The sequence below is a fragment of the Agelaius phoeniceus genome, chromosome 1 (genome assembly GCF_051311805.1).
Source record: "Agelaius phoeniceus isolate bAgePho1 chromosome 1, bAgePho1.hap1, whole genome shotgun sequence".
NCBI classification, from domain to species: domain Eukaryota; kingdom Metazoa; phylum Chordata; class Aves; order Passeriformes; family Icteridae; genus Agelaius; species Agelaius phoeniceus.
This window is the reverse complement of record NC_135265.1, coordinates 133,921,182-133,949,155: the sequence shown is the minus strand read 5'-3', so window position 1 is coordinate 133,949,155 and position 27,974 is coordinate 133,921,182. Positions and strand designations below refer to the sequence as shown.

Below are 27,974 nucleotides of genomic sequence, written 5' to 3'. Positions count from 1 at the left end.
CAGTGGGCAAAACACTACTGCACTACACCCGAACATTATGGAAAAAGCTGTGCCAAAACCAGCACTGCCTTCAGGTTTTGTTACGCCTTCCACACGTAGGAAAGGCAATATCATTGCTCACTGAAGACAGTGTAAAATACCTCTAAAAATATGTGGATTTAAAGTATTATAGTTATTATTCAGAAAGTAACACAGCCTGTAGGCCTGGTCTGACCTACAGAGGCCACTGGATTGAGATCAAAACTGATTCTGAGAAACTGAGGGAAATTAACACAGGGCACGAATCCTTCTTACGCTTCCTAATCTGTTCAATCTTCATGCTAGATGGAATAACAACTCTTCCTAAACTCGGCTGACATGTGGCTTGGCTTTGCAAAGTATTCAACAGAAATACTGGCTTATGGCACTTGCTGGCCTGAGTTTTGCCACACCAGCTCCAGCAGTGTGCTGTCCTGGCTTTGATGTGTATTAGTTGGTGCAAGCAGCCAGATGATGAAGGAGATCAGGGAATTCGCTCAACTCACAAACTGCTCAGCACATGTTTTACTTAAAGCTGGATCAAAATGGCATACAAACAGCTCTGCCATCCCAGAGGATGGTAGACTATACACTGTGACATGGTGGCAGGAACAAGGAGAGAGAGGTAGGCGTTTTTAAAGGTCACTTTGTAATGTTGAACTGTATCCTCTGAATATCAGGTTGCAGATGCACCAATATATTTAGACAACATGAACAGGAACTGGAATTAAAGAGCATGCTCACTCCAATTGTTACAACAGTCTCTGACACGTGTCCACTGTCACTCTCTCCCAAGTAATTCCTACACATGGCTTAAGAAGGAACTGAAAATTGCCTGGAGCAATTTTCTATAAGCAGAGTGCAAGCAGCCACTCTGTTTTAGGGATAAAAAAGTTTAACAGTACTATCAGGGTTATCTGACCTCTGTGCCAGAAAGCAGTACAATTCTTGCTTAACCTACAAGTGCAGACATGAATCATCAGCCCAAACTCTCACCATTCATCTGTTAGAACAGAAGCCTGTGGAGATTATTCTTACACATCTCCACTAAGTGCCTGCAAAAGGCCCCATTTACATTCTACTCTAACTAAAACTTCTCCCTGCTCTTCAGTTCACAGTGACTGCAGGTCTCTCAGGCCAGGTCTAAACTGACAGCTCAGACTCGTTCTGCCTGTGATATGAACTGGTAAGGTGCAAGCAGGAGATGCATTGCCACAGTACACAGCATCATGGCCAGGTTAATTAGTGCTGATAAGAGACAGGTCAAGTCAAGGACTGTGCTCAAGAGGCCCAAAGCTGAAGGGTTTAATGCACAGTGCGAGCTCAGACTTACTCAAAACAGCTTCAGTAAATCCGGGCCTCTTACCAGTATGCTGTAACCTTGAGCTGAAGGGACTATGTCTAATGCTGAGACACTGTTTCACTCCATATGCTAGTTCATTATCCAGCTCCTCTCTGTTTTGACTGCCAACAAATAATGATGTTTTTCAACACTTCTCCACTAGGAACTGAATGCACAAACATCGCATCATAAATGCCACCCAACATCTGCCAGGCAGTTACCATCTTCCCATGACTATCACCTAGGCTGAACCTGAGCAAGTGATTTACTGACAATCTGTGTCACATCCTCTTACCTATCACACCCTAGATCATCCAAACACCAATGCTTATGAATGGCCCAGAGGTATTAGGTTAAAATATCACAAGAAATTATTTCTAACAAAAAACCTCCCTATGTATTCTAAAATTATTGTTACTTATGTTATGTAAAACCAAATATTGCAACTGAGGATATCAGTTTTGGTACAAATCTTACATCACCAATGCAAATATGCTGATAATGATAAGATATTCACAGAAAATAAATGAACGAAAAGCCAGGCTTTTCCACTTTGCCTGATTAACAGGCAGTAAAAATTCTTGAAAATATTATTGCTTACTCTATGAGTTATTCTAGAACAGTTCAGTAGCTTAGCTGAGCAAAATTCCCTCAGCTGGTCCCATAGTGAATAGGGTATCTATGTAACTGAGATAATGACAAGGACCAGATTTCAAGTAAAGTATTTAAAAAAATTAAGTAACAGATTAGTGACTTGCCTTATATTATCTGCAAATTTTTAAGTGAAACCAGAATGCTCAGTCAGGGGAAATTATTTGTTTTCCCACATTCTACTTATTGTAGAGCTCTTCGTTCACTTCACGGTGCTTTTCTGTACTGATTCAGCATACTACACGAATGAAATATCTGAAAATAACTTTGAATGTGTGAATACTTTCAATAGTGTTTATTTTAATTAGCCTTAACCATCAAATAAAAAAACTAGTCACATGATGTTTGAGATTTCTGTAACTGTAATTCAAATCAAGCAAATGCCTTTTCTTATTTTCATTCTAGCAGTTTGAGCTTCCTAAGACCATTCTCCTTCTGCCCTATAAGTTCTTTTCTTATCCAACACTTTAAGCCTGCAAGCAATATGCAGAGCTGAGCAGACAATCCCATAAATAGTTCAAGACCTTGAAAAGCACAATGTAGCCCGTTCCTAATTTTCTTCCAAAATAAGGCATAATACAAGCAAAAGCTTCCACTGAAAAGGAAAATATTTTTCATACAATCCAGTTACAGAAATCCATGACAACACGCAATTAATGGACTGCATGATAGCAATCGCTAATGTCATTCATTACATTCAATTCATTACAAAAGCCAGATGACTATTCTGTGGTCATGCTTTTCCTGAACATGGACATCTAACACATTCTTTCAAGGCCATGAAAAGGTGCAATACTTGATGAACTATGTAATGCACATGTCACATCCTGAAGCATGAAATACAAAAATCCCTTCAGTTACACCTCTTGACTTGATCCAGGTGACTCTTATGTCTTTCTTCTTAGACCACTGCCCCTGCAATGCTTGTCAGACTCTGCTGCCTTCATTTCTGCTATCCCAGACAGGGAGGAGCAGCAGAGACCACCACTTTCCATGGTAGGACAATGGCTGGACAAAACTTAACTGCACCCAAAAAACCCAGAGCTACTTTTCATAGTATTGTAGCTAAAGAAATGCAGTTACAACTATGAATTACGTTCACCTTAAATATCTATCAAGCACATCCTGAGATATGCATCTGTGCTGAGCATTTCATTCTCATGCCTGTTCCACTGCTCTGTTATGATGAAATGAGAGGAAATCCAATTTGTAGTTCACTGCCCAACTCTCCTTGCATTTATATTAATGCAATAGCACCTACAAATATAAGCACATGCACCACACATAGAGAATGTGTATATGTGAACACTGTACACATCGAAAAATTATGTCTGAGATTTTTTAGAAATGGGTGCCTAAAATTAGATTTACATATTCACACTGAGATGAGAGTACTTTGAAGTCCAGCTTTCACACATGAGCTAAGATTTTCAAGGCCTGGTGAAAGAATTTCTAAAAATGTTAAACTGCTCTGCCTCTGAATGCAATATATACATGCTTACATGTGTCTATAGTGAAAATGTTATGTATTTTGTAAAGGATTATAAAAGTTTTTTCTTGGTTGACTTTGACTACAGAAATGAATTCATTGAAGAATTGAATGAAGGTGAGAGTAAGTACAAACACAAATATGTAACATTGCAACAGCCCTGTAGACACTGCACACCTTACAGGAATTGCAAATGCTTGAAGTAACACCATGCTGAAAGCCAGTTCAGCAACTGGAAACATGACAAATTTCACTCTCATTTACACCTATACCAATTTGTAGCAACTCCATTGAGGGAAACAGTGATATTGTTGATGAGATTAAAATAAGAGCAGTCTATGAACCTCCATATGTATAAGAGTACTAAACAAGTGTAGTATGAACATATAGTAAAAGTAGTATAATCAAACAAGCTCAAAAAACTTTGCTGTGGAGAAGGGATGGGAGCCAAGAGTTTAGAGACACAACCCTTCTCCTTAGCTTCTCTTCAAGGTGTGTGAACATATTTCCACAGTCCTCTGGATCTGCAGCCACCCCTCCCACTCCGGCACTGAGTCTATATCTGCCCAACAAATGAAAACTAAATAATATCCTCACATATGTAAGTACACCATCACCTTCTATGCTCTCAGCCAAGGCAATAAAATACAGCTCTGCAGCTTTGGACTTACAAAATATGTGATCACAAGCTGCATGTGCTTAAAATTCATCATCAGTTTTCACAGAACATATTTAAAAACATCCCAATCATCACAAAATGTGAATTAAATTAGTATAGCCAGACTAGGCTTTGCTTCACAGCAGTGTTTTCCTCAGCTGCTCCTGCTTCAGTTTCCAGAAAGTGATTCCACTGGCATAAAATTAAAATCAAAACAGCACTGACTGACCAAAGGATGTAGTTCATTTTTTTGTGACACTAAATTCATTCTTCATAAAACCTCCTCCCAAAAAAAAGAAACTACACATGGTATCAGTGGCCTATTGCTGTGAAATACAAAACTCAAATTCCAAAACTTGCCAACAGTCACACATAATAGCAAAAGGAATGCTTTTTTCCTACTTCTCTTTATTATGTGCTTAGTAATAGATTTTTATTAGAAAAATCCAAGACAGCAAATGTAATGTTCCATATGCAAAAAAAAAGATACACCAGAACTGCTATTTTTGGTTTTGTTTTTTTTTTCCAATATAAACAGTAGGAGAAGACTTTCTGAGTAGTCAGTATTTGTTTCCTCTCCTTTCCTTTCCCACAGTAAATAGGCGACCAGCATTAAAAAAGGGAAAAAAAATATGACTAGTTCAAAAAATAGACTGGAGAAGTTTTATTCCATTGACATCTGTCCTGCTACATCTTTGCTTATGGCAGAGGAGAGCAATCTCAATGATGTAGATGTTGCCTTCTTGGTTCCATGATTTTTCTTAACAGACAAAAGATAGGGGAATTGCTGTTTTGTGAGAAACGGGGAATTTTGAAATTTTCAGTACAAATTCAAAAATGTCCAAACATTTTTTGCTGTTGCTATTATTTCAGAAATTATATCTCAAATTTTCATTCTGATAAGCATTTCCTGATCCAAACCAACCACATTTCATGTCAAAGTATGCAACATATTTCAAATAAAAGTATCAAAATGCAACATTTTCCCTCTTTTAAAGCTGAAAAGGAAGGATGATAGTGGCCAAGTTTTTTTGAGTATTCAATAGCACTACTCAGGACAAGGAAGATAGAGGCACACTATGTCCATAAAAACAAAGAGAAGGTAAACAGTAAAAGAAAGCAGAAAAGTTGAAGTGGTAAGAGTAAAGACAACTCTTTATCAGTAGGGTAGGTAGAAATGGCAATATGCCACAAGAAGGGCTTCTCTCTGGAGACAACAGGTCCATGCTCCAGCTGGTAGCTGGAGGTGGGAGCCCCAGAGATGTTTGTGCTGCCACTAGTCCCCAAGCTCTTCTCCATCTCAGGGCTACAGTAACATCACAGCCTCAGCCCTAGGATGAGGCACTTTTCTTCTGGACAGGTCACTGGTCTCCACACCACGGACATATGTCACAGCACACATCACAGCTAAGACGTTCACGATACACAGACTAACATTACCATGCAATTTCAGATGCCTTTAAGCACCTGCCCATACAGAGTAACATCAAACACTTCAGAAAGCTTCAAGCATCTGCCCTTCTTGTTCTTTAGCCCAAGCTTTTATACTTTCACCTTACATGCATCGTACCTGTGTGCCTTCTGTTCCTCTTGGTGATTGGTCAGTGCATCTCAGCACTCCATGGCTCACTGCTTTCAATTCTGTTCACCTGCTTTTCCCAGCTGCAGCCCACTGGGGATGAGGCTGGCTGCAGCCCCACTCCTAAATACCACAAACTGTGTGCTACAAAGGCCCAGCTTTACCCACAAAGTTTTATCTGTTAGTTCAGGTGGGCACTGCTTTCTCTCCCGCGCTACCACAGCAGGACTCAGGACTCCTACCCAGTCCCCTTCCCTGCCCCATGGCTCCCCATATGTGATGCCAATGAACACCACCTCCATCACCAAGTCACCGCGCTCACTCACCAAAGTGAGTAGCTGTGTGCTTTCCAAAGCAAAAAGAGAACATATGTTCATTCATAACTTTTATTCCTTCCCAGGGGATGTGAGGAGCCTTATTTGCTCCAAAGAACCTCCAGGCTATGCCTGTATAAGCTCCAGATCAAGCTGGCAAGTCAGGAGATATAGAACAGACAATAGGCAGACCTTTGAGTCTACAAATTGAAGGTTGAATGATTGGCAAACAACCTCTCCTCATGAAAAATTATGCTACAGCAACACAATAGTAATGGGAGCCAAAAGTATGTCTATTCCTGATTTGTAGACCAGGTTTTAGTTATGCTATAATCCTCTCAGTATGCCTGCTTAGGATCCCACAATCACACAAGTCATGAACACTACCCACAAATCCTACAGCTTCCATGCCGAGCAAGTGACACACCAGATGAAGAAGGATGGAAAATATACATGTGGAATTGTTCTGGGAACTTAAAGCACACATAACAGTAAACAAAGCAAATATGGTACAAAACCTGTTGCTATTTTCACAGCATTTGTGGAGCTAAGCTGCATAAATGCAGAAGGATGCATACTGCCTCACACCTTTCCTCAGATTCCAGCAAATTAAGCACAGCAGCACAAACAGCAGCAGGGATAAGGAAACACTCTGCAGAAGAGCTTCCCTGTTTGCTGCTGCACTACAGGTACATGTTTGGGTATGTGAGTGAGAGATGAGCAAGAAGTGTTAAAATTACTTTTCCTCATGGTCTCTTCTACAGCCTTGGCTGCTCATGGAGATTTGAACAGGGAGAGATCCCTTGGTGCCATCCTCCCTCCTCCAGGTACAGCTAAAGCCAGTTCTAAAAGGTTGCTGTGGTTGTCCCCTGTCCACTTGGGGCTAGGCTTCACGAAGCCATTCCCACTTTGGTCTGAAATAACTAGAAGACTGTCTGCTCCCCACTGAGAAGGCAGTGCCACTGTCAGATACTGGAGCACCAGCTTAAGTGGCACTACAGACAAATTTTGGCTGGTGTCAGGAGAGATGGCTGAAAGCCAGCTGACAGGGAAGAACAGTATCAATCTCTGTGCTGGGGGAATCCTCTGAAAATGCTACTGAAGCAAACAGCAACTGCTAGTGGCACAGAGGCAAACAAAACACGAGTGATCCTGTTCTCATGGAGAAGAGAAAAAGGCAAACGGCTGAACTGAAGTAATCAACATGAACTTGAACCATGGCACAGGGCAAACATGTGGCACGCCGTATGGAAACTCAGAACAAAACAGAAAGCTTGGAACAAAATGAAATTAAAAATCTGCTTCTATTTCAAATTACTCCACTAAACATCTAACTGAAAATTGTGTTGGAAGTTGATATGACTTTGTGACATGTTGTTCCTTGAAGGCTGCCATTTTCCATCAAAAAAAAGGTATGAAAAACGTTTCAATCTGGTTACCTTCTATCCAGCAAGGCTAGAAAACATTAAGTTGTAAGCTAAAAAATAACATCACACCATTAGTCAGGAGGAAATAGCTGTTCAGCCAGCATCTATCATAATGTTTTCAACAACCCATATCCAAATGCCTGGAAAAGAAGGCCAGTAATCACTCCAAGCATGGAATTTGAGCTTTAAATGCATTTGATGAATTTTTTTTTTTAAAGACAGACCCTGTGCAGCCTCACTTTGCTTACTGTTCTAGATATAATCTACCTTAGAAAAGGTGACCAAATGTCCATCTCCAAAACAACTGAGCCTGTAGCATTAGGGTGCTCTGCATTCTGAGGGATCATCTGTTGAACAGCTTAACACTAAAACATCCCTGCAAAAGTACCTAAGTGTCAAATCTAAGTCTTAAAGAATGACTGCATTTAAAAAAAAATCTTTCTGTGTAATTTCTAATAATAGGCCAAGAAGAATCAGGAAGAGTTAAAATGAGGAATCTAGAGCATTTCTCCTATGAGGGAAGACTGAGAGATCTGAGAGTACTTACCTAGGAGAAAAGAATAGGTTCAAAGAGGATTTCATCAGTGTATGGAAATACTTGAAGGGAGAGTGCAAAGAGGACAGAGCCAGGCTCTTCTCAGTGGTGCTCTGTCACAGGACTAGCAACGGGCACACCCAGAAACACATAAGAAAAAAACCTTCTACTTTGAAGATAGTCAAATACAGGAAGAGAGGTTGTGGAATTCCTATACTTGGAGATATTTAAAAAACATCTGAACACTGATCTGGGCAACCAGCTCTAGGTGGCCCTGCTTAAGCAGGGCAGATGGATGAGATGACCTCCACTGGTCCCTGTCAACCTTAACCATCCTGTGACTAATGGATGAATTATTACCAGTTATGCAAAACTATATAAGAACAAAAAAATCAAGCAGCAATGACAAAAAAAAGCACTAAAACCCAGAAAACAACAGCACTTTTATATTCATTAGGGAAATATTGGATTAGATTTGTCAATAATACACCTATTTGTCCTATAATACACCTAATGGCATAATGAGACTAGAGGGCTCACTCCACCAAGCTCAGCTACAAGGACAAAAGATAGCCCAACATGGTTACACATAAAACTCAAACATACCTGCAAAACTTGAGTTTTAAATCATATCCACACATTTTCAAACTCACCCTCTTACATTAATTAAGTTCAGAGAACTGATTTCCATTGGCAAACGCTATAGTGGTATCAGTGAATGACCAGAGTAGGAGCTGAAACAACCATTATCAGAGCAAAAGGCAGAGCACAGTCCATTCATGCTCTCTGTCCTCTAAGGAGTATTACAACCACAGAAACACCTCCTAAGTTATGTAGTTTATTTGCCTGCCAGCATGAGATTCTTCCCTACAATAATTTTAACACTTGCTTTCACCAACTTAAGAGCAATGTGTCACATCTAAAGAAAATGAGTTTACTATGAATGCCCCCCCATAACCCTAGCTCTTTCACCTTGAGAATGTACATTGTAAACAACCTTTTTTCCCCCAGACACTTGTTTTCTGCATATTTAAACAGATGTGTGTGCTTAGCAACTGTAAAACAAAGTCATTTACTTAAATAACTGTGTACCGATTAAAGTATTTCATTTTATATATAAGCTTTCAAAATACTGTGACTCTTTTATATTATTTAACATACAGAGACAGAATCTTCATATATGGATTTCAAAAATAACTCACCTTTGCATTTAAGCAAAGAAAGAGGGATTTGCATTTGCAATGTATCTATATGAAGGTACATGTGTGCATGTACATACTTTGTGTATGTGTTACCTAAATAAGTATTAGTCAAGGATAGAAAAAGTCCTAAGGAAAAAAATTAACATGTTTACTAGATTCATTAGTGTGAGAATAAATGCAGTTATACAATGCAAAGGTCTGTAACATTCAGTGTATCAAAATTTGTTATGAATGAGGAAAGTATCTCGTTAGAAATGCCCATATATGAAATTAAAGACAAACAGGAGAATCAGGAAAGTTCCAACAGGTCAGAAACATTGTGAAGCCATTTTGCTGCAGTATTTCACTAGTGTTTCCAAACACACAGCATATACTTTATCTGAAGTCACTCAAAATACTGTCTTCAGAAAGCTGAATGACTTAATCAACAGCATTTATAAAATGAAGTTTTCAAAGAGGAATGCTACGTTTTGTTACTAGTGGGCCTTGCTGGGGAAAAAAAAAGTTTTGTTTTTATTTTAAGCACACAAACTTTTCTTTCAAACTCTTACCTATTTGTTTCCTGTACTGGTCAACAGGAGTCCTTGATGTAGAGGCATCTTTTCTACCCATTGTTTTCAATCCAAAAATCACTGTCAGTATCAGGAAAAAAAAAAACAAAACAAAAAAAAAACTAAAACAAAAACCACAACATTATTCCTAAATAAATTACTAACAAAATCAATTGCTTATAACATCAGAAAAATGGTAACAAGCAACATTTACATGATTACACACAAAGACATAAGCCTTCCCAGAGTACAATGAGACACTGGAGTTAATCATCACTATTCTGAAGACTATTAGATACATTCTAAACATACCTTTTTCTCCATTGCATGGGTTATTAACATTACAGAATGCCTGTTAGTTTGAATGAAAATAAAGAAAAAAGAAAGGATTTAAACTGATTGCACTGTAATTCAGCATTTGGTACCACTGTAATTCAGCATTTGGTACCACCAATTACATTCCTATATAATTTATTTCTTTAATAAACCAGGGAATGAATGTAGTATTGTGAGCTGTTTCCATTATTGAAAATACATTTACACCACACTTAGGAGTCAGAGGCAGGATTAGGCTGTGTGCATCCACAGGTGAAATTGCTCAGGAAAACCACCTGCAGACAAGCAGATACCTAAAACACAGCAACCCCACTCTCTCCTATTTTCCTGCCATGGGCTCTAGATATCTGTGAATGAATAGGAAATGGAGAACAAAAGCTGAAAGCTGGGGCTGTATGCATTTTACACCTCTCAGGCATGGTATTGATAGTTTAAATTACCTTCATTGCATTTCAGTAACAAGCAGCCAGATTCTTGAATGGGATTCTCGTGTTGCACAGCCATGTTGCACATCCTCACAAGGAGGTGACACTAGGACTGCACAAGGAACTGCATAATCATCCATACAAAGATGTTCCTTCTGGTATACTGGCGCTTCCACACCATTCATGTAACTGAACAAGCATAATCTGAACACTGCTCTAGTAAATTCCTTATGTATCTTTTAACATGCAAAACCTTATGGTTTTATATTCATCCCTCACAGGGCTGCCTCTCAAGTGGCAGATACTACAAACACACTCATTTCACCTCTTTTTCCCTGGTTATGAAATAACTGGCTGTTACAGTCATGCTTATTGCTCAAAACACCATTTTAGCTGGGCTGAAGACATTACTCACCACAGTGACGAGAAGCCCCACCATCTGACTGCCTCTACAACACAAGAGTCCCAACATAAACACCCACACTCATGAGGGGTCTGATGTTTTCAAGAAGTGTCAGATTACTGTTCAAGCACTGAAGATGCACAGCAGCCAACCCCTGCCTTTTCCCAACTGGCCCCGGTGAGAAGCATGCCAAGGGCAAACTTCGGCTGAATCGTGCTGGGTAGCCACAAACCATGTGCAGATTGTGCACATATGGCCATGGAGTTATCTGCAAGAGTTGCACTTTTCTGTTAGGCATAACCAGCTGCGCTACAGCAAGACAAGAGTCCCTGGTTGCTGCCAAGGCACACTTTCTGGGAAGTGCAACCCTGGAAGGCACTGAAATGCCAAATCACGGCCCAAAAAGCATGCCATGGCACTGCTGAACACTACTGCCAGCATCCCAAATTTAAAGCAACCACCATTTATTTTCTCCATAGCCTCAAACATGATTTAAAATATAGCTGCAGAAATGATGCCCAGTTATTTGTGCATTTTAACACCATAAAGTTTATTATTTTATATTTATCTGTTCTTCTATTATTCTTCACAGGACTGGGTTGTATTTCATAACATTCACATCATAATAATTAGAATGGAAAAATAAAAGTACAATTTGAACTTTCAGCTAACTGAGGAGGTAACAGATACATTTTTACACTGCAAAACTAGATCTTGGCTTTTTTATGGCACTGCTAAGAGACTGTTTTGACTTGCCTTTTGCCATTTCCATAGTCTACTAATGGTTTATAACAAAACATCAGCTGTGAAAGATGTTTGCAGTTTTAGCAATGCCAATAAAACAGAAGAAGAAAACACAGGCAAAGATTATTTCCTGACTTAAGCCACAGAGAAACTGGCATTTGCCTGTGTGGCTCAGTGTCACCAACTCTGGCATCTAGAAGCTCGAGTCCTCTTTGTTCTTCAAAGGGATGCAATAATCATCATTCATTCCCACTGTTTTGATGGTTACATAGCAAATGCCTGAGAAACCCATGGAGACACTGGCACACAGAGCCCAGTGTCTAATAAGACAGCTATTTGCATAGAAGATCAGCCACAATTTAGAATGTGTTGTGATAGATGTGGAAAGGGAATAACAGGTCTATACTATCATGTTTGAAACTGAGATTGTTTTCACAATTTAATTCCTTGGGGACTATGGCTCATCACCTTCTCTTGTAAAGAATCCCACATTCTTGGGCAACTTGCCATGAGGTAGATTTAAACTAAAATATGGATTAATAAGAGGTAATATTTATTATTTATGAACTTTGCTGTAGGAGTGGTTTTCAATGCAACTTTCTAACCATTTTTTGATAAAAAAAAGCCTGAAACCTTTGCTGAGTTACAAAACTAATCTTCCCCATTTAAAATAGGAGTGGTCATCCTACAGTAATTGGTCATCTTTACTTTAAAAGAAATTTACACTCAGGTCTCTGACCCCTTTGCTGCTTCTGACAGCAGCAAATGGAGGATCTTCTGGAGGTTCCTCCTGTATTTCTTTGCCAAACCAAAGGGGTAGGCAGCACACCATGCTGCATCATGCATCCCAAGCCTTCAAATCCCTGAAGTTTTAATGACTACACAACCATTTAAAAAAACATGTAAAGGAGCTCATCACTGCTTTTACTGAAAATACTTGACAAGTAATTTCAGATAATATGAAAGCAATGTGAGCTGTCCTCAACTTTCAAGCTTTTATAAAAGATGGTCTTAAGAAAACAAAGCGAGGCCCCAATGATTTTTTGTTTACTTCTGCTTCAGAGATGCTACAAGATTAAAAGACATCTTTGTTTGTGTGGTACCGTTCACTATTTTTTCACCCCCTTTGGCTTTCCCTCTAGTAATTCACCTTTGAAAATTACACATTCAGAAAAACACTTTGTTCCTCTCTTCTTTTACTCTTAAGCAGTGGCTGATAAATTGCTTATTATAACCTCTAACTGTCAATAGCATTTGGTGAGATAAAAACCAGTCCTAAACGTCCACTTGAGGTCTGGCTACACTTTAAATCCCAATTCACTGTTCTTGATGTATACATAGCATTTTCTACACCAGTTTAAAAAAATTGAAGAAATTACATTAATTAAATAGAAACTTACTATAAATGACTAGATATGCTAATAAAAAATAAGAATAGGATCTACATATATAGAGATTGCACTTTGTACATTATTGGTGCAATACAAATGATTAATAACAATGACAGGCCTTAAAATGTATATTAGTGCACACTCACAAGACATGCATATCTGCATGTGTACAAACTTTCCCAGCATGATATCTGACAGCATGTCTGCACTCTCCCACTAGGTTGCCTAAATATTAACAGTGGGCACATTAAAGAAATAATCAATGAAATTACTGGTTTTGTAGCTGAGATATAGTTAGTCAGCTGAGAGAAAAGAAGTATAACTTCAGGACAGAAAAGAACCACTACAGAATGTAAAGCTACTGAACCAAGTCTTTGGCATCTGTATATATGCAGAAGTTCCTCATCTTTAATTGCAAATAGATTTCTACCTTAAACATAATTCTTTTTTTATTTGTTTTGTTGGATGTAATGCAGGTTGATCATCTGAACTCATAAATTGATTCATTTTAAACATGTTTCAAAGACGCCATGAAAACTTACTGATATCATTGAAGGAACTGGTCTTCTCCCAGTTAACTCCATAGCTGAGAGTTTAATAACTAATGGATAGTAAAATATTTGCAAGTTACAAGAAAGCAAAAATAGCCTTTTATCTACCTCAGGTAAAATTCAAGGAGCACATCGGATCATCTGGAAACATCAAGTTATCTCAAAGAACTGGTAGCTCTACATTTAAAGTGGGAAGTCATCTGCACATAGGTATTTTGGAAATTGTTGCTGCTGGTTATTATAATTGGTTTTTTTGCTATTGTACTGCTGAAGTACAGTAACTAAGGTCTGTCTACACAGCAGTGGAAGCAGCCTACAGCTGCTAAAATAATGTAGATTAATTATTTAACCATACTGTAGCCAAGAAAAAGAATTTAAAAATCTTTACTACTATTACTGCCTTAAAAAAAACTTCTACAAACCAAATACATTCAAGTTCTCTTGGTAAGCCCTACAGTAGTCCTCCATTCCTCTGGAAAGTCTCTCTCAAAGAATGAGACTATTATTTCCAAGGAAAGAGTCCCCTGCCCATGCTCCTTCTTGCAGAATCTATCTCTGCTTTATCTGGGGATTTATTTATTCTTCCGTTAATAAAAGAAATGCAATACTTCTTTACTTAATTTAACCTTGAAAGCAGCAGAGGTGATTTAAATTTAATTAAATTTAGGAAAATTAATCAAAAACACAGGAACCATAACTCCAGTTAGAACAGATACTAAAATAATTTCAACATTCTACACAAGGAGAAGAAACACTTTATCACATCCCAAGATTCAAACGATATAGGAACTACAACTTTTACTCAGACATATATCAGGCTGTTTCATAGCTTCATGTAAACACTAGGAACAAAACACACATTGTTACTTCCAATTAGTACCCTCTGCACTACAGGGAAAGGAGATGCTCTGTTGTTTTTTAGCTATACAATACCTACAAACTGTATGAAATTACTCTGCATTTATTTAACAAAAGTAATAAACAGGTAATAGTTCATAGGAATTTAGAGCATATCCTCATGAATATTTCCAAATCCTAAGGAAATATATTCTGAAAAACTAATTTAATCAACAACCCAGATTAGTCCCACTAAATTTCAGGAACATAACTCAGACACATAAGCTACACAGGAGGTCATCTCCGCTCCCTTTGCAATGGGCAAAGAAATAAATGTAATAGTTAGGAGTCCAAATCACCTCTGGCAATCTTGCTTTCTTGTTATGTTCCTAATTCTCTTCAGAGTGCCTAAAATTTGGTGGGATTATTTACACCCGAATATTTGCATTTTCTCATCTAGTGAAGAGTCTACATAATTTTGCTAAACATGGAATGTTTTTAAACATCTGAAGAGTTGAAAAGATTATCCTTAAATGTACTCACAGCTAGGAAAAGAGTGAACATTTCAAGGGTGGCAAAACCTGAATAAGATTTTTTTTAAAAGGACTTCATATTTATATAAAATTGCTTTCTTAAGAAAAAGTAGGCTATTAAAAATGTTAAAAGGTTCCTTCCATTCCCAGAAGCATATAGTTTGCCTCTGCTTCTACAGGATGAAAATGCAGTAGGCCAAAACACACTTATAAAAGCACTACTTACACAGAAGAGATCTATTTCGCAATTGGTATTATTCTTACTATAAAAAAATAGGAAAATTTTCAGAAGAATATTCCTAACTGTACTGATTCTATACACCTTACATTTTATTTTCATTATTAGGTTGTTATGCTTTCAGAAAAAGATTCCCTACTTACTTCAGAGATGTGCAGAGCTATAGCATGTGTGAAACATATATTCAATTTAATATGAAGACAGATCTTCATCTGAACAAATTTAAAATTCCAAATGTCCAAAGAGGAACTTTCCACCCCCCATTTTTATTAATCTATGATGGCATTGATGTGTCAAGAAAATATCCTTAAAGAAGTTCATGAAGGGGAAAAAAGCATACACGTAGTTCATTTCTGCCTTGCCAGACAGTTCAAAATATAGTGCTTCACAGAGAAAAGAGTAATCTCCACTAAAGGGAAAATTACACAATAATTGACACCTTACTTCAGAGAAACATTCTTCAAAATAATGGAATCTGTCTAAACATTTTTGGGGGAAAGAGAAGGACATGGGACTATGGTAGAAATCAGAGCTAAAAAGGATAGAAGAATGGACACCCAGACCACCCCATTGCCCAGAGGCAGATCCATCAAGGATGGATAAAGCTTCTATGGGAGCACCTGCAGACGCTGTAGAGACGCTCTGCGGCACGAGGTGTAGGGAGGATGTCACCACCATCACCCCACAAAACAGAGTGAAGCACAGCTCTCTGCCTCAAGAGTCAGAAGTTCATAGAGTCAAGAGCAACGATGAGAAACAATTATTTGCTCTGTCTCAGTAACTGACATGTCAGCAGAGGACACTTCTGCAGTTCAGTTAAATCTCAGCAATTTTACTCCCTCTTTGATCCCCACCACATACCCCTTCAGCACTCATTTCCTTTGATGAAGTAGGGACTAACTTAAATAACAGTATAAAGCTATAGGTTAAAGACCTTAGATTTCAAAATCAGCTAAGTCTGCCTAAGCACTTCAACTCCAGTAAGTTACAAAGTTGCCATTCTTAAATGCAATAGAGTCCCATACGGTTTTACCGAAGTCTTACTCCAAAGTCTCAGAGACTGTTTTGCCCTCCTAGGTGTTACAGCAAGGGAAGAGTGACTTTCCCTTCTTCAAATGAGAAATTAAGCCCTCTGTTCTCCCCACTTTAGTGTGGGAACTGACAAAAGTTCTACTTTTCCTAAATGCTACTTCTTTCCTGGGACTGCCACAAGCCATGGCCTTGCTATAAGCCTGAATGCTTCACACACTTGTTAATTTCTTATTTGTAGAGTTTTAAGCTTAGGCTCAGTTTTGATGGAAATTAAATTCTGATTTCTTTCTCCAGTGAGAAGAAGTATTTAGGGATTATCCTTCCCTTTAGTATATCCACCTTAAACTACAGTTCTCAACCATCCAGAGAACAGTGATTCACAAAGTTTTCAGTATTGCAAAATGGGGTAGTGACCTTTATTGAAAATAAATCTTGTAACTTCTAAAGTTATTCAAACACACAAAAAAATTGGAACAGGTAGCAATTTCATATTTATCATGCTTTTATTTCTATGATGCCTCTCTTTTCACTTGCCTTACCTTAAGACTACTAAAACCAAAATATTTCAGAGCAAATAATTTAAGAGCTGAAATGGTTTTTTAAAGTAATATATCAGAACAAGACAGTTTGAAACTGCTGTAATTTTTCCTTTCTTTTCAGGCTCACACTGTTTATAAAAAATCCAAACTTTTTAAAGCATGTGAGGTTAAGTCTCCACTTAATTTTTCTCCATTAATTCTAACATTGATATCCACTTTCCTTGAATATGCCTATCATTCAAGCAGAAACCCAACTCTTGGCAAATAAAATTATCTTAATAACTGAAAACCAGAAGAAAAAACAGTCACAAATACATCATGCAGGCACAAAGCTGGCAGGCAGACAAATGTGCCCTTCTCTAACATATTTCACTGTATTATCACACCACGTCCCATCATACGACTTCAAGTCATAGTAATTGCCAGAACTGGTCACCATGTTTATAGCCAAATGAGTGCTTCCCTTCTTATCCTGAGCAAGCCTGCAAAAGTTGAAAGCACTCTACAAATGACAGCAGCAAATAATACTTGAGTCCACATAAACCTAATCGTAACACTTCAGCAAAACCAAATTATTAGTTCCATTACTACACCTGGTGTACAACAAGACTTAAAGGATAATCCTGGAGGCCCAAGGGCTTGCCACCAGAGCTATAACGCCTCAGCCCTGGGGAGGCCAAAGCAGGCAATGAGAAACTCCCCTCTAAGATTAGGGTCAGAAGTGCCTCCCTCCCATAGGCCTCTGCAGGCACATGGTAACGTCTCAAGTCCTATTGGTTCCTACAGTTGTTCCACCCCAGTTCAACCCCCGTTCTCACATATTTGTGTTCTCTGTGTTCTCTCCCAATCCCCATCGGTCCCAGTTTGCTGCAGTGTCACACCCCTGTTTCCCTATTGGTTCCCCTGGTTGGCTGCCCCCCACCCCATCCCATTCACCTGTTCCCACCGGTCCTTGACGCTCAGATCGACTCCTTTTCCCCATATAAAACCCTGTGCCCGCAGTCCAAGTTTGTCTTTGTCCCTGGAGTCCCTTTGAAGTAATAAGAAGCTTTCAGATCTCCAGAGAAAGACCCGTCCTTCGCCTCTTTCATCAGCCATGGTGGCAAGCATGCTCCGGGCCCTGAAAGCGCTGCTCGCTCTCAGAAGAGCCCATTGAAGCTCACCACTTCAGGTAATCTCTCCATCCAGCATTCAGAACAAATGCACATTTTTTTCCTTTCTCTGAAGCTACTGCAGCTCAATAAGTATTAAAAAGGCTGATCTATAAATGAAGAAAAATAGTTTTATGGCTTTTTTTTTTGTTGTTTCACATGCTGTATTAAGCATTCAGGAAAGCAATTCAGCTTTTAAAAAAAAAAAAACAAAAAACCAAAAAAACCACCTAGTCTAGTCACCAGGCAGAAGAAACATAAAGTATAAAGAGTTTTAATTTGGTGGGTTTTGTACTTACATTTTCCTTCAACAGGTTTGGTACTTACGTTTTCCCTCAACAGCTCATTAAAGACAGAGCAATTACAGAATGGGTCAGGTTAGAAGAGACCACAGTGGGTCACCTGGTCCAACATCCCTGACTGAGGAGGGTCTTCCTGCAACACATGGCATAGAACTGCATCCAGATGCAGATGTTCCCCATAAAGACCAGAACATAAAGCTGGCATGCATTTAATCAGCCTTAACGCAATGTATCTTTTTTTGTACTTTCTTTCTTTTAAATTGAGACAAAAACCAGTAGATAACCAGTAGCTAACTTAAGTGTTAACAGAAAAAATGTAAAGTTCAGCCCAACAACACTTAATAATGAGCTTAATAGTCAGCCTTAGTGAACACAGACCCATAGATGTTAACAGCTGCATTTTCAAAACCAAGTCCTACTTGGTTTTGAAGGACTAGGCCATAAGTGGGTGAGAAGTTTAATACGGTGTAAATAACATCAGCTCAGTAGTTTCCCAGGTTGTTCAAAACAATAGGCCAAGCACACTCTCTGCAGATTTTATCTAAATTGCTCAAGACTTGGCTCTCCTGAAAACTACCTAGAGATCCCATTAAAGGCAATGATTTTTAAGATAAAGAATAAAGTAATAGCTTACATGATACCATCTCTTTGGGAGCTTTATGTTGTATTTGGGCAAAAAGGGGAGTGTAAGATCATTGATATCTATCTACAATCGGAACCTTGAACAAAGATTGAATTACATGAATGGATCAAAATCAGGCTAAAACCTTTATATGCACCAAATGAAAAAATAAGCTTTGATAATCATCAGAAAATCTGGTAAACTGTTTCCTTGCCTCATTTTAAAGCAGAGAAATTTGTGGAGTGCAGCTGGGAAGAAAGGCAGCAAAATGAAAACCCATCAACCAGCAGAAAATTATCAGTTGAAATAGAATGTCATGTGAACAGCTGAAGATCTTGGATGCAACCATTTGTGCAAATGCCTGTTTGGGCTCTTTTCATGGCTCTTCCCACTAATAGGAACAGGGTGGGAGGAGACTACAGCCCCATCTCTTCCCTCTGCTCCTGAACAGCACGCAGGTGTGTGTCATAAGGAAGATATTTCACTTCAGGGTTCATTGTCCAGAAGAATGCCAAAAGAAAGGAAGACACTGAGACAGAAACATTAAAAAAAGTATTCCTTTTGTTTTTGAGTCATTCAGTATGAATGAAATATTATTTACCATAAAAAAGTAGTAAAATACAAAATTAACACTTTTTTATGGGTGGCTGCTTTAGGAGATGGCTCATTTTTTAAGATCCTGAATTCGAATGCATTAAAGGTTGGCCTTTTCTGGCCTAAAAGATATCTCTGATGAGAGATTCCCATACTGCAAACCAGTTACAAACAAGAGAGTTTTAATACTGCTAAAAGACATCATTTGGAAAGCAGTTTGTGAGCATTTCTTACGGAATCTAGCCTGAGATAAAATGGCAGACGACAATCCACTCCATTTGTTCAAATTTCCAATTGCCTGAGTGCATCTCTCTAAGCACTAGGGAGTCCTTGGGTGACAAACCAGGACAAGGGGGTTTGCACATGCCCTTGGCTAGAGTCAAAGCACAATGTGTGCTTCTGCCATAAAGTTTTATTAGGAGAAGGTGATTGCACTGCCTGAAATCTAGCCTTGTAAATCACATACAACAATGAAAAGCCTTCTAGAGCATACAGTTAAATGAGTTCAGATTAGCTTTCTTAAGAACACACTAACATCACAAGAAACTAGGTCTATTGCCTTCTTGCTACAATTGCCCAGTCTGGCCACTACTGTATCAACAGCTGTACAGCTCTGTAAGTAACTATAAAAGTTTAAGGAGAGCTGGGTCAACTCTGAAAATGAAGCTAAATTGCCACCTCTTTTACCTTTCAGAAGACTTTATCCCATGCACTCAGCTTTGCAGCTGTCCCAGTTGTTTCCACACTGACCTATATATTTATTTTAATAAGGTGAGTAAATAAAATGTGTAACAGTATTGTACAAGGGAAACACCCTTCCAGATCTTCACTACTTCCAGCAACGTGCGTAAATGTGAAGGTTCAAAACCAGGAAAGAGACAAGTTTGGTAAGAGAGTCATCACCCTGGGCTTTTTCCTACACACATTATTCCCTCCCCTTCAAGGTCCCCTCAAGGTGGAGTACATATAGTGCCCTTCTATGGTCAGGATACAGAATTGAACCAAGCCTATACAATATACATTACTTGTGTGCAATAAATGACAGAATACAAATGCTTTGAATTCCTTAGTCTGCATATATGGCTATGTTTTAGTACAGCATCCACATTTACATCATAATTTCCATGGATCTATATAAACATGCATGAAGATAAACAGGCACTCTTCCCATGCAGAACTGGAAGAATTCACCCAGAAGCCTTGCTCTGTAAATTATTTCAGATGTATTTTAATGAAGCCATAAAAGATATTAGCAAGTGTGCCAGGAACTTTAGTTTTAAATTATTATGATCTGTTACTCTAACAGAAGTTATTAGTATTATTTAACCCCACTGGTGTACTTGAAATGAAAATAGTTTCAAGTTTTTTTCAATAGGTTTTGCCTCTATAATATTTTTTCCAGAACACCCTTCCTGTTTAGCCTGCTGGTCTCTAGCTTTGTGTACACAGAAAGATACCAAAATAACCCAGGCTTTCAAATTATGCTATCTTTCAGAATAAAAAGTAAGCATCAATCTAACAATGCTTTATTAACCTTTTCATTCCAAATTACAGGAAGATTCATTCATAAATTAAATAACATGTCAAAAAATTCCAAGGAAAGCAACATCCACCCTTGCTTTTACCATTTCATTATTTCAGAATAAAAAAAAACCAGTAAACTATTCGCTGCTGCAATTCTTAGTAGCACATTAAAATAACACTCAAATTTGTTGAAAGAACATATTATCTAAAGCTTTTCATTCTGCATATATATATATATATATATATATACAACAAAACAGAAACAATGCTTTTCATGTCCTCTGCAAAGGGAAGAAATGACAAATTCAAACAGATTCAGCATAGCCTTGCCTAGGACACTAAACAGTAGGTATGCAGGAGGGCCCCTGCAGCAGCCAGGTGGGAGGGAGAGCTAACCGAGCTGGCCAAGGTAAGGCAGATGTGTGGTCAGAAACACCACGGCAAGCGTGAACCCAATCTCAAACCCACCTCCCAAGGGCAGTTCTACAAACAGAACTCTGTTCAGGACCTTCATCATGCTTTCAAATTTTTCAGGACATGTTTTCCATCGAAATAAAACTCGATGCAACATTCCTGCACTGGTCTTATTATTCAAACTATGCTTCTACCTCTCCTAGGCAGCACATTCTTGACACTGCCCTGCACTCGAGTCCCCTTTGTCTACAGGACCTTCCTCACAAACCTCTAAGTCCTTCCTCAGCCGCACCTCTAGAAGATAAGATTTTTCCATTCTGCACACACATCCAGCTTTCCTTGTTCCCTTGTAGGCACATGAACTACATTCTAACAGACTCATGTTAACATGATCTCAGCCGTGCTTTAAACTTCATCCTTTCTTCATCAATCCAGCAATCACTGAACTACTCATTCTTTGCCACTATGCTCGTATGTTTACACACAGACAACTGACCAAAACAACAAGCACATCACACCTCATGTAAATGCTGGAACAAGTCCCCACAGGCTCTCAACCATTGCCAGTGGCCTCCCAGCCATTACTTCTGAGTGCTGGCAGCTCAGCAGCTCTTTATCCATTTTATTGTTACTGTACAGTCCGAATTTTAAAATTAATTTTAGTTGCGTAACAGTAAATCAAGGACCTAACCAAATGTTAGCTATATACTGTGCTTTCACTTTGACAGCCAAGACACAAAAACAAAATAAGTAATCCACTGCTTCAGGTTAACAATTTCCTTTTGGCAAGAGTCTAAGTAATACAAAACTGGTCTAGCAGTAAAGTAAGTGATGCAATCTTAATTGGAGGCAGTGTAACCAGCTCCTCACACAATGAGAGCAACACACCACCTACTAAACAATTTCTATAGCATACATATTACATGAAAGAAAGATCTATGGTTTTAATATAAGCTTTTAGGCATGATCACTTCTAAAAGCAGACAAAAGTCAGAGTATAAGCAGAGGTGGCGATACGGTAAAGCCAAGCTTGGAAATATCCTCCACACTGACTTGATACAGTGACAAACTGAAAATATAGGTAATTTAAAAAATAAAGTTTTAAACTTATTCAACTCAAAACCACAGAGGAGTCTCTTCAACAAGATCTGGGTATCTGAGAGGCTTTAAGATGTTGCTGACCCAGGTGCTTAATCTCCTGCCACAGTTTAGGAGGCTGCAAGAAAGGACAACAAAAGGGGGTATGTTCTGTGCCCAGGACTCAGGATCTGATTCCCAGCCTCCACATCAGCACATAACCCCCTAAAAGGAATGTGAGCTCAGGTGAGGGAAGTGAACTGAGGTGCAGGTATTGCCAGCTCCTCCATACAGACTGCAATCTCAGGGGTGGGGAGAAGCAACCAGCTGGCACCATCTTAAACTACAGCATTTAAGGCTTCTAGAGTACATCTGTCAGAACCATTTGTGAATAAATTTCAGCATAAGAGTTTGCAGAATTGAGAACTTTATATGTAAAGATTACAATGAAAACACAATAGATAAAAGCATAAAAAGCTACACAGGCTGATTGATAATGTAAACGTGAGAGGGAATTATCATGGGTAAACGTAACCTTTTCTTCATTTACACCACACAGCACAGCCAGGGAGAAAACAATTGAGACTTCGAAACCTACTACATTTGCAACCCAATCTGTTTCCCCAATATAAAAAACAGCTCATGACATAAAAGGTTATTATTTTGTTTCACTACTTATTTTATTTTAATAGAAATACATGAGAATTAATTCAGCTTCCTGGCTAGAGACAAAAAACTACAGACAATGCAACCCCATTTTTAATTTGTTGTCTTACCTAAAACTAGAAATAACAGCATTAAAAAGTGACAACAAATTTGTGTAGAAAATTGTGTGCTTCAGCTTGTCCTCTGGATTTTAACTTTCCAACTATCATTCCCAACACTAAGTTACTGGCATCATTTGCTCTTTTCCCCCTCTCACACTTGTCCTTTCTGCCATGACTTCTCCACCATAAGTTTCTGCTGTCAGAACAGTCTTTCCTTATTTATTCATTTTACCAGCACAACGTCTAGCCCTGGATTTCTACTGCATCCTTCCTTTCCTATCTCCAGTCCTTCTTTACAAACCCTTCTGGGTTTACATTGGCTAATTCATCAGCCTTTCTTCCCAATTCTGCCTCTTTTTTGATTGTAAATCACACTCAGTGAAGGATGATGACAAGAACAATCACAACATATGAATGAACAATATTTTGATTATGTATGTATTATATTTAAAACTGCAAAAAATCTCTGGACACAATAAACTGTATTGTGCAAAGCTTCACTGTAACTGCAGTGTGTGTTTAGAAAGCCAGAATCAAACTTAAAAAATCACTAATGATGATTTTTGCCCTGTGGCTAAAAAAAACACAAAACAAATGAGAAACAAAGGAATTAGCACTGTCCCTGTCAGGAATGCCTCAAGTATTTACTCAGCTCACTGATTACAGGGGTGTCTGTGCACAGCTAGTGATATAAAAGCACCTGGGATTCCATGACATTTTCCCATGACCTTCAAACAAAATTCTAAAGAATAAAAATGTATCAGGAATCATAGGCTGTTGCAGATAATTCTGCAATATTAAAGCTGCATTAATGCAAGTTCTATTTGAAAACACACATGCAAGAACACACACTGCAAACAGACATTGTTGTTCTTCCACAGCCATGCCAGTGACCATCTACGTTTGTCATTACATGCAACAACAGCTGCTTGCTCTACAGCAAATACCACTTTTTTTCTAGAACTACCTTTCTTTCCTGTTTTCTTTTCAAAAGGAAAAAAAATGTTACCTGCTTATTTTGTGTGTCAAAAAATACTTCAAGAATAAACCTGATAATTAAAGAGTTATAACAGACACAGTTTCTTCATCTCCTCTACCAACCATGCCACAAGGTTTATGTTGTACAAAATACTGCAGTGATATATAGGATCATCAGGTTAGTTAACTAAAAGCAGTTCCACTGTGCCTATGATTGATCAACTATGGGACTGTTAAAACATTAAAAATGTTAATCTTTGTAATAATCTCCTGAAAAATTTTTATATTAATTTAAACCATGGATCATTTTAATATTTAATCATTGCAGACTTCACTTGGAATGAGGATAGCCATTCACTGAAAAGCACTTCATTTTTTATTTTGAAAAATGATCAGCTAGTATTTATTTTGTAAATCTCTTCACATATTTTCCTCAAGAAAAGTAAACCTGCAAGCAAATGAAAAAATCCACAAGAGCAGAAAAATTTAAAGCAGAGTTTGGGTCAGAAAACATTGACTTTCACACTCCTGTTTCCCAGGAGCAACTGCATTACAAGAGTCATACTGTATGAGAGTCAGAGGGCTGGGGGAGATTTCTACTGCAAATGGAAATGACTGCCTTCTTTGTCTACATCTTACAATCACCTATCTTGCATTGTCTTCACATATCTCATAACATGTAAACATAGTAATTCACTTTTTCTTCACAAGTACTTAACAGAGTGTTTTTTAACAGGCAACCCAATTCTGGAACATTAGCCCAACTCCTATCTTCTCCTATAATTCACAGCTTGCCTTGCTTAATGCAAAATTTATATTAATATGGAAATATCCCAAAGAAAGAAACCCAACAACTTCCTAGTCATGATAAAAACTCACAGAAACTCTAAAATTCTAACTGCAATTAACAGTAACAGTAATGGTATCAATTAATTTTGAAAAGTATTAAAAATTCTCTAACCAAAACTAATTCATGGTCTAGAGAAACAAATTTCACAGAAAAATTCAAGAATAGTATCTTCACTGCACTGCAAAAATAGAATCCAAAGAAAACAACTCTTGTCTTGTTTTCTACATAGGGCCTACTAAAACTGGATGTTCCCTGGAGCTACTGCCATAAAGTACACTGAGCTTCAGGTGTCCTTTAGACTGGGCTGCCAGAATATGGCTCAAATACTTGAATTAAGTAAATCCTAAAAATACCCTGAGTGGCACCAGACGTTAATGTATTAGCTTACATGACTAGACTTCATTCTGTATTTTTGACCAATAGTGAGGTTGAAGATTTTCAAACTGGCACACAAACTGGCTTCCTAATCTGAAGAGGCTGCAGAGTCTAACAGCAAGAACTACGAAATCCAGAACAGGCAGAAGTGAGTGTAGCACCTTTCAATGCACATAAACTTACGCTGCATAGTTCAAATTCATGGAAAAAAAGCCCACAACTAACCAAGCAAAAACCAGTAATAAAGGTACTGCCTTTACTCCCGATTTTATGAAGAAAGTATGTATCTCCTTGTGTATTACCTTTCACTAAAGTATGCTCTTAAGGAACAATGTATGGAAAAATCCTGGTCATTCAATGTGATACAGTAATAAACTCTGGAACTCAGTTGCTTGTACTTGAAATGGAAGACATATTCCTGTTTATAGGACTTTATAAAAGCCACATATATGTCCTTGTACAAAATTCAGTGTAAGACTTAAAGCGAAACACATGAGGAAATTTACCACTGCTGAAAGGCATCTCTGCTTTAGTAATCTGATTTGAAGTAATCTTTCAAAACCTAGATGTCTGAAGAGATCCCACATTTGCATTGAGAAAGTATTTTCTGTATTGTTTTTGCAAATACAAAATACTATTTTAAGCACAGCAAGTTAGTTGTAGAACATTATGGTAATCTCTTCTTGGCTACATAAATTCACAGAATTCCCAAGACTGTTGATGGACCTTCTCAGGTCATCTACTTGTGCTCATCTATTCCTTCTCAACCAGGTTTAGCTAGAAGATTTACACATAAATTATATCTGAAGTAGACTTACACCTTTCCAAGTTTCACAATGACATATTATTCCTAGAGAATAAATTTTATTAATGAATGATGAAAGACAATCATGTCAACAAAAAAACTGGCCAAATTTTTCTTTAGGTGAGCAGATAAACTATTTTCTGAACAATGGTTTGTCTCCAGCCAGTTTTGTACCAAAGAGTGAAGTGATTCAGCCAAGGGTGACGTGCCAAAATGCAGTACTTAAGAAATGGTTCAATTTTCTCCGCATTTGTAGAATTTAGTGTGTATCTTAAACATCACTTTATACAGTTTTCCACTACAGAAATACATCTTTAATAGCAGGTACCCTACCCTTCTGATTAGCTCTTTAGGAATGAGCCTGGGCCCCAACAGGAAGGAACTCAAAACCTATGACATGCAATTGAATTACTGAGTGTGAAGGTGTGTGCTGCATATCCAGCCCAGTTACACCATACGCTCTTTCAGAGGGGGTTTCTGATACTACTATGATCTGTCCTTGTAACTGTGTGGGCTGATGGAAGGTGGAGCAGCTTGAGAGCCACATCAACAGCATGGTAGAGAATCCCCGGCCAACACTTCACATTTAGAAGCTTTTGCAGCTCACATATTCTCACATATTTCTGTCCAGGATTTTCTGAGCACAGGCATGACCAGAGCCGTCTGCAGAGAACACAAAGACATCCAATGTACCCGGAACACATCACGCCTATAAGGCAAACATAGCCAGCTCAACACTCCGGGTTGGATCAGATTTACTGCACACCCACAGCCGGCCCGGTCTCACTGCACGTGGGCGGTCAGCACACACAGAGCAGCAGATTGTCCAGTGCCAGACACCCTAAAACCTCAGACAAGACAGAGTTTCGCACACACATCCAACAACGGGCCGGCAGTCTGTGAGCAGTCGTGCTCACGAAGGAAAACCGTGAGCTATCCTCCCATGAAAGCATCGCACGCTTCGGCCAGTTCGGCCCCGCTGCGTGCCCGGGCCAGGCCTCGATCACGGCCCCGCCGAGGACACCTCGGTGAGGGGTTTGTTTCCCTCCAGTTTGGCTGCCTGGTCAGAGTCATACTGCTTTGAGCACGGAAAAGCAGCCCTGGCAGTCGAGAGGTCCCGGCACGGTGAAACGGAACACCAAACGCGACCGCAGAACAGCGCAGCACGGCAGCCATTCCCGCCCACGCCCAATATGGCGGCCGCATCGCCGACCCTCTCCCACCCCAGTCCCTCCAGCCGGCGCTCCGGGGGCGGGGCCGCCCGGATTGACAGCGCGCTCCGGCCAATCGCGGGGCCGCGCGCTTCCCGCCGGCCAATGGCAGGGCGGGCCCGCGGCGGTCAGCGGGCCGGCCGCGCGCGCCGCCGGCGCGAGGGCTCCCTGCCCGCGGGCCAATGGCGGCGGCCCCGCGGCGCGGGAGGGGCCGGCGCCGGGGCAGCCCCGCTCGGGCCCGGCGGCCGCGGCCGCTCGCCCACCCCGGGACGCGGCGCGGTACCTCGGGCCGAGCGGCACAGCTCCGCCTCCTCCCTCCTCCCTCGCTGGGGCGACTTCCTGTGCTAGCGGGGCTCCCGCCACCTCCTGCCCGAGCGTCCCCGCCTCCCAGTCCCGCCCGCTGTGCCCCGGCCCCGCGGCGCTTGCGGTGGCTCCCGCTCGCCTGTGGCACTCAGTGTGTTGCAGGGTTTTCCAGGGACGGTGCTGTGTTGCTCCAGACTTGTAGAGCG

The 27,974-nt window shown here is 39.4% G+C and overlaps 1 protein-coding gene across 1 annotated transcript in view; it reads right to left on the bottom strand.

The window, feature by feature from the left end:
• Positions 1–27,773, bottom strand: part of TRIQK (triple QxxK/R motif containing) — a 60,691-nt gene extending 32,918 nt beyond the window's left edge. The window contains exons 1-3 of the mRNA XM_077188031.1: positions 27,749–27,773; positions 26,872–26,963; positions 9,767–9,847 (exon numbers count right to left, since the gene is read on the bottom strand). Of these exons, the coding sequence (XP_077044146.1) occupies positions 9,767–9,847; positions 26,872–26,938 (148 nt within the window). The 5' untranslated portion in view covers positions 26,939–26,963; positions 27,749–27,773. The remainder of the gene's footprint in view (positions 1–9,766; positions 9,848–26,871; positions 26,964–27,748) is intronic.
• Positions 27,774–27,974: the final 201 nt, after the last annotated feature.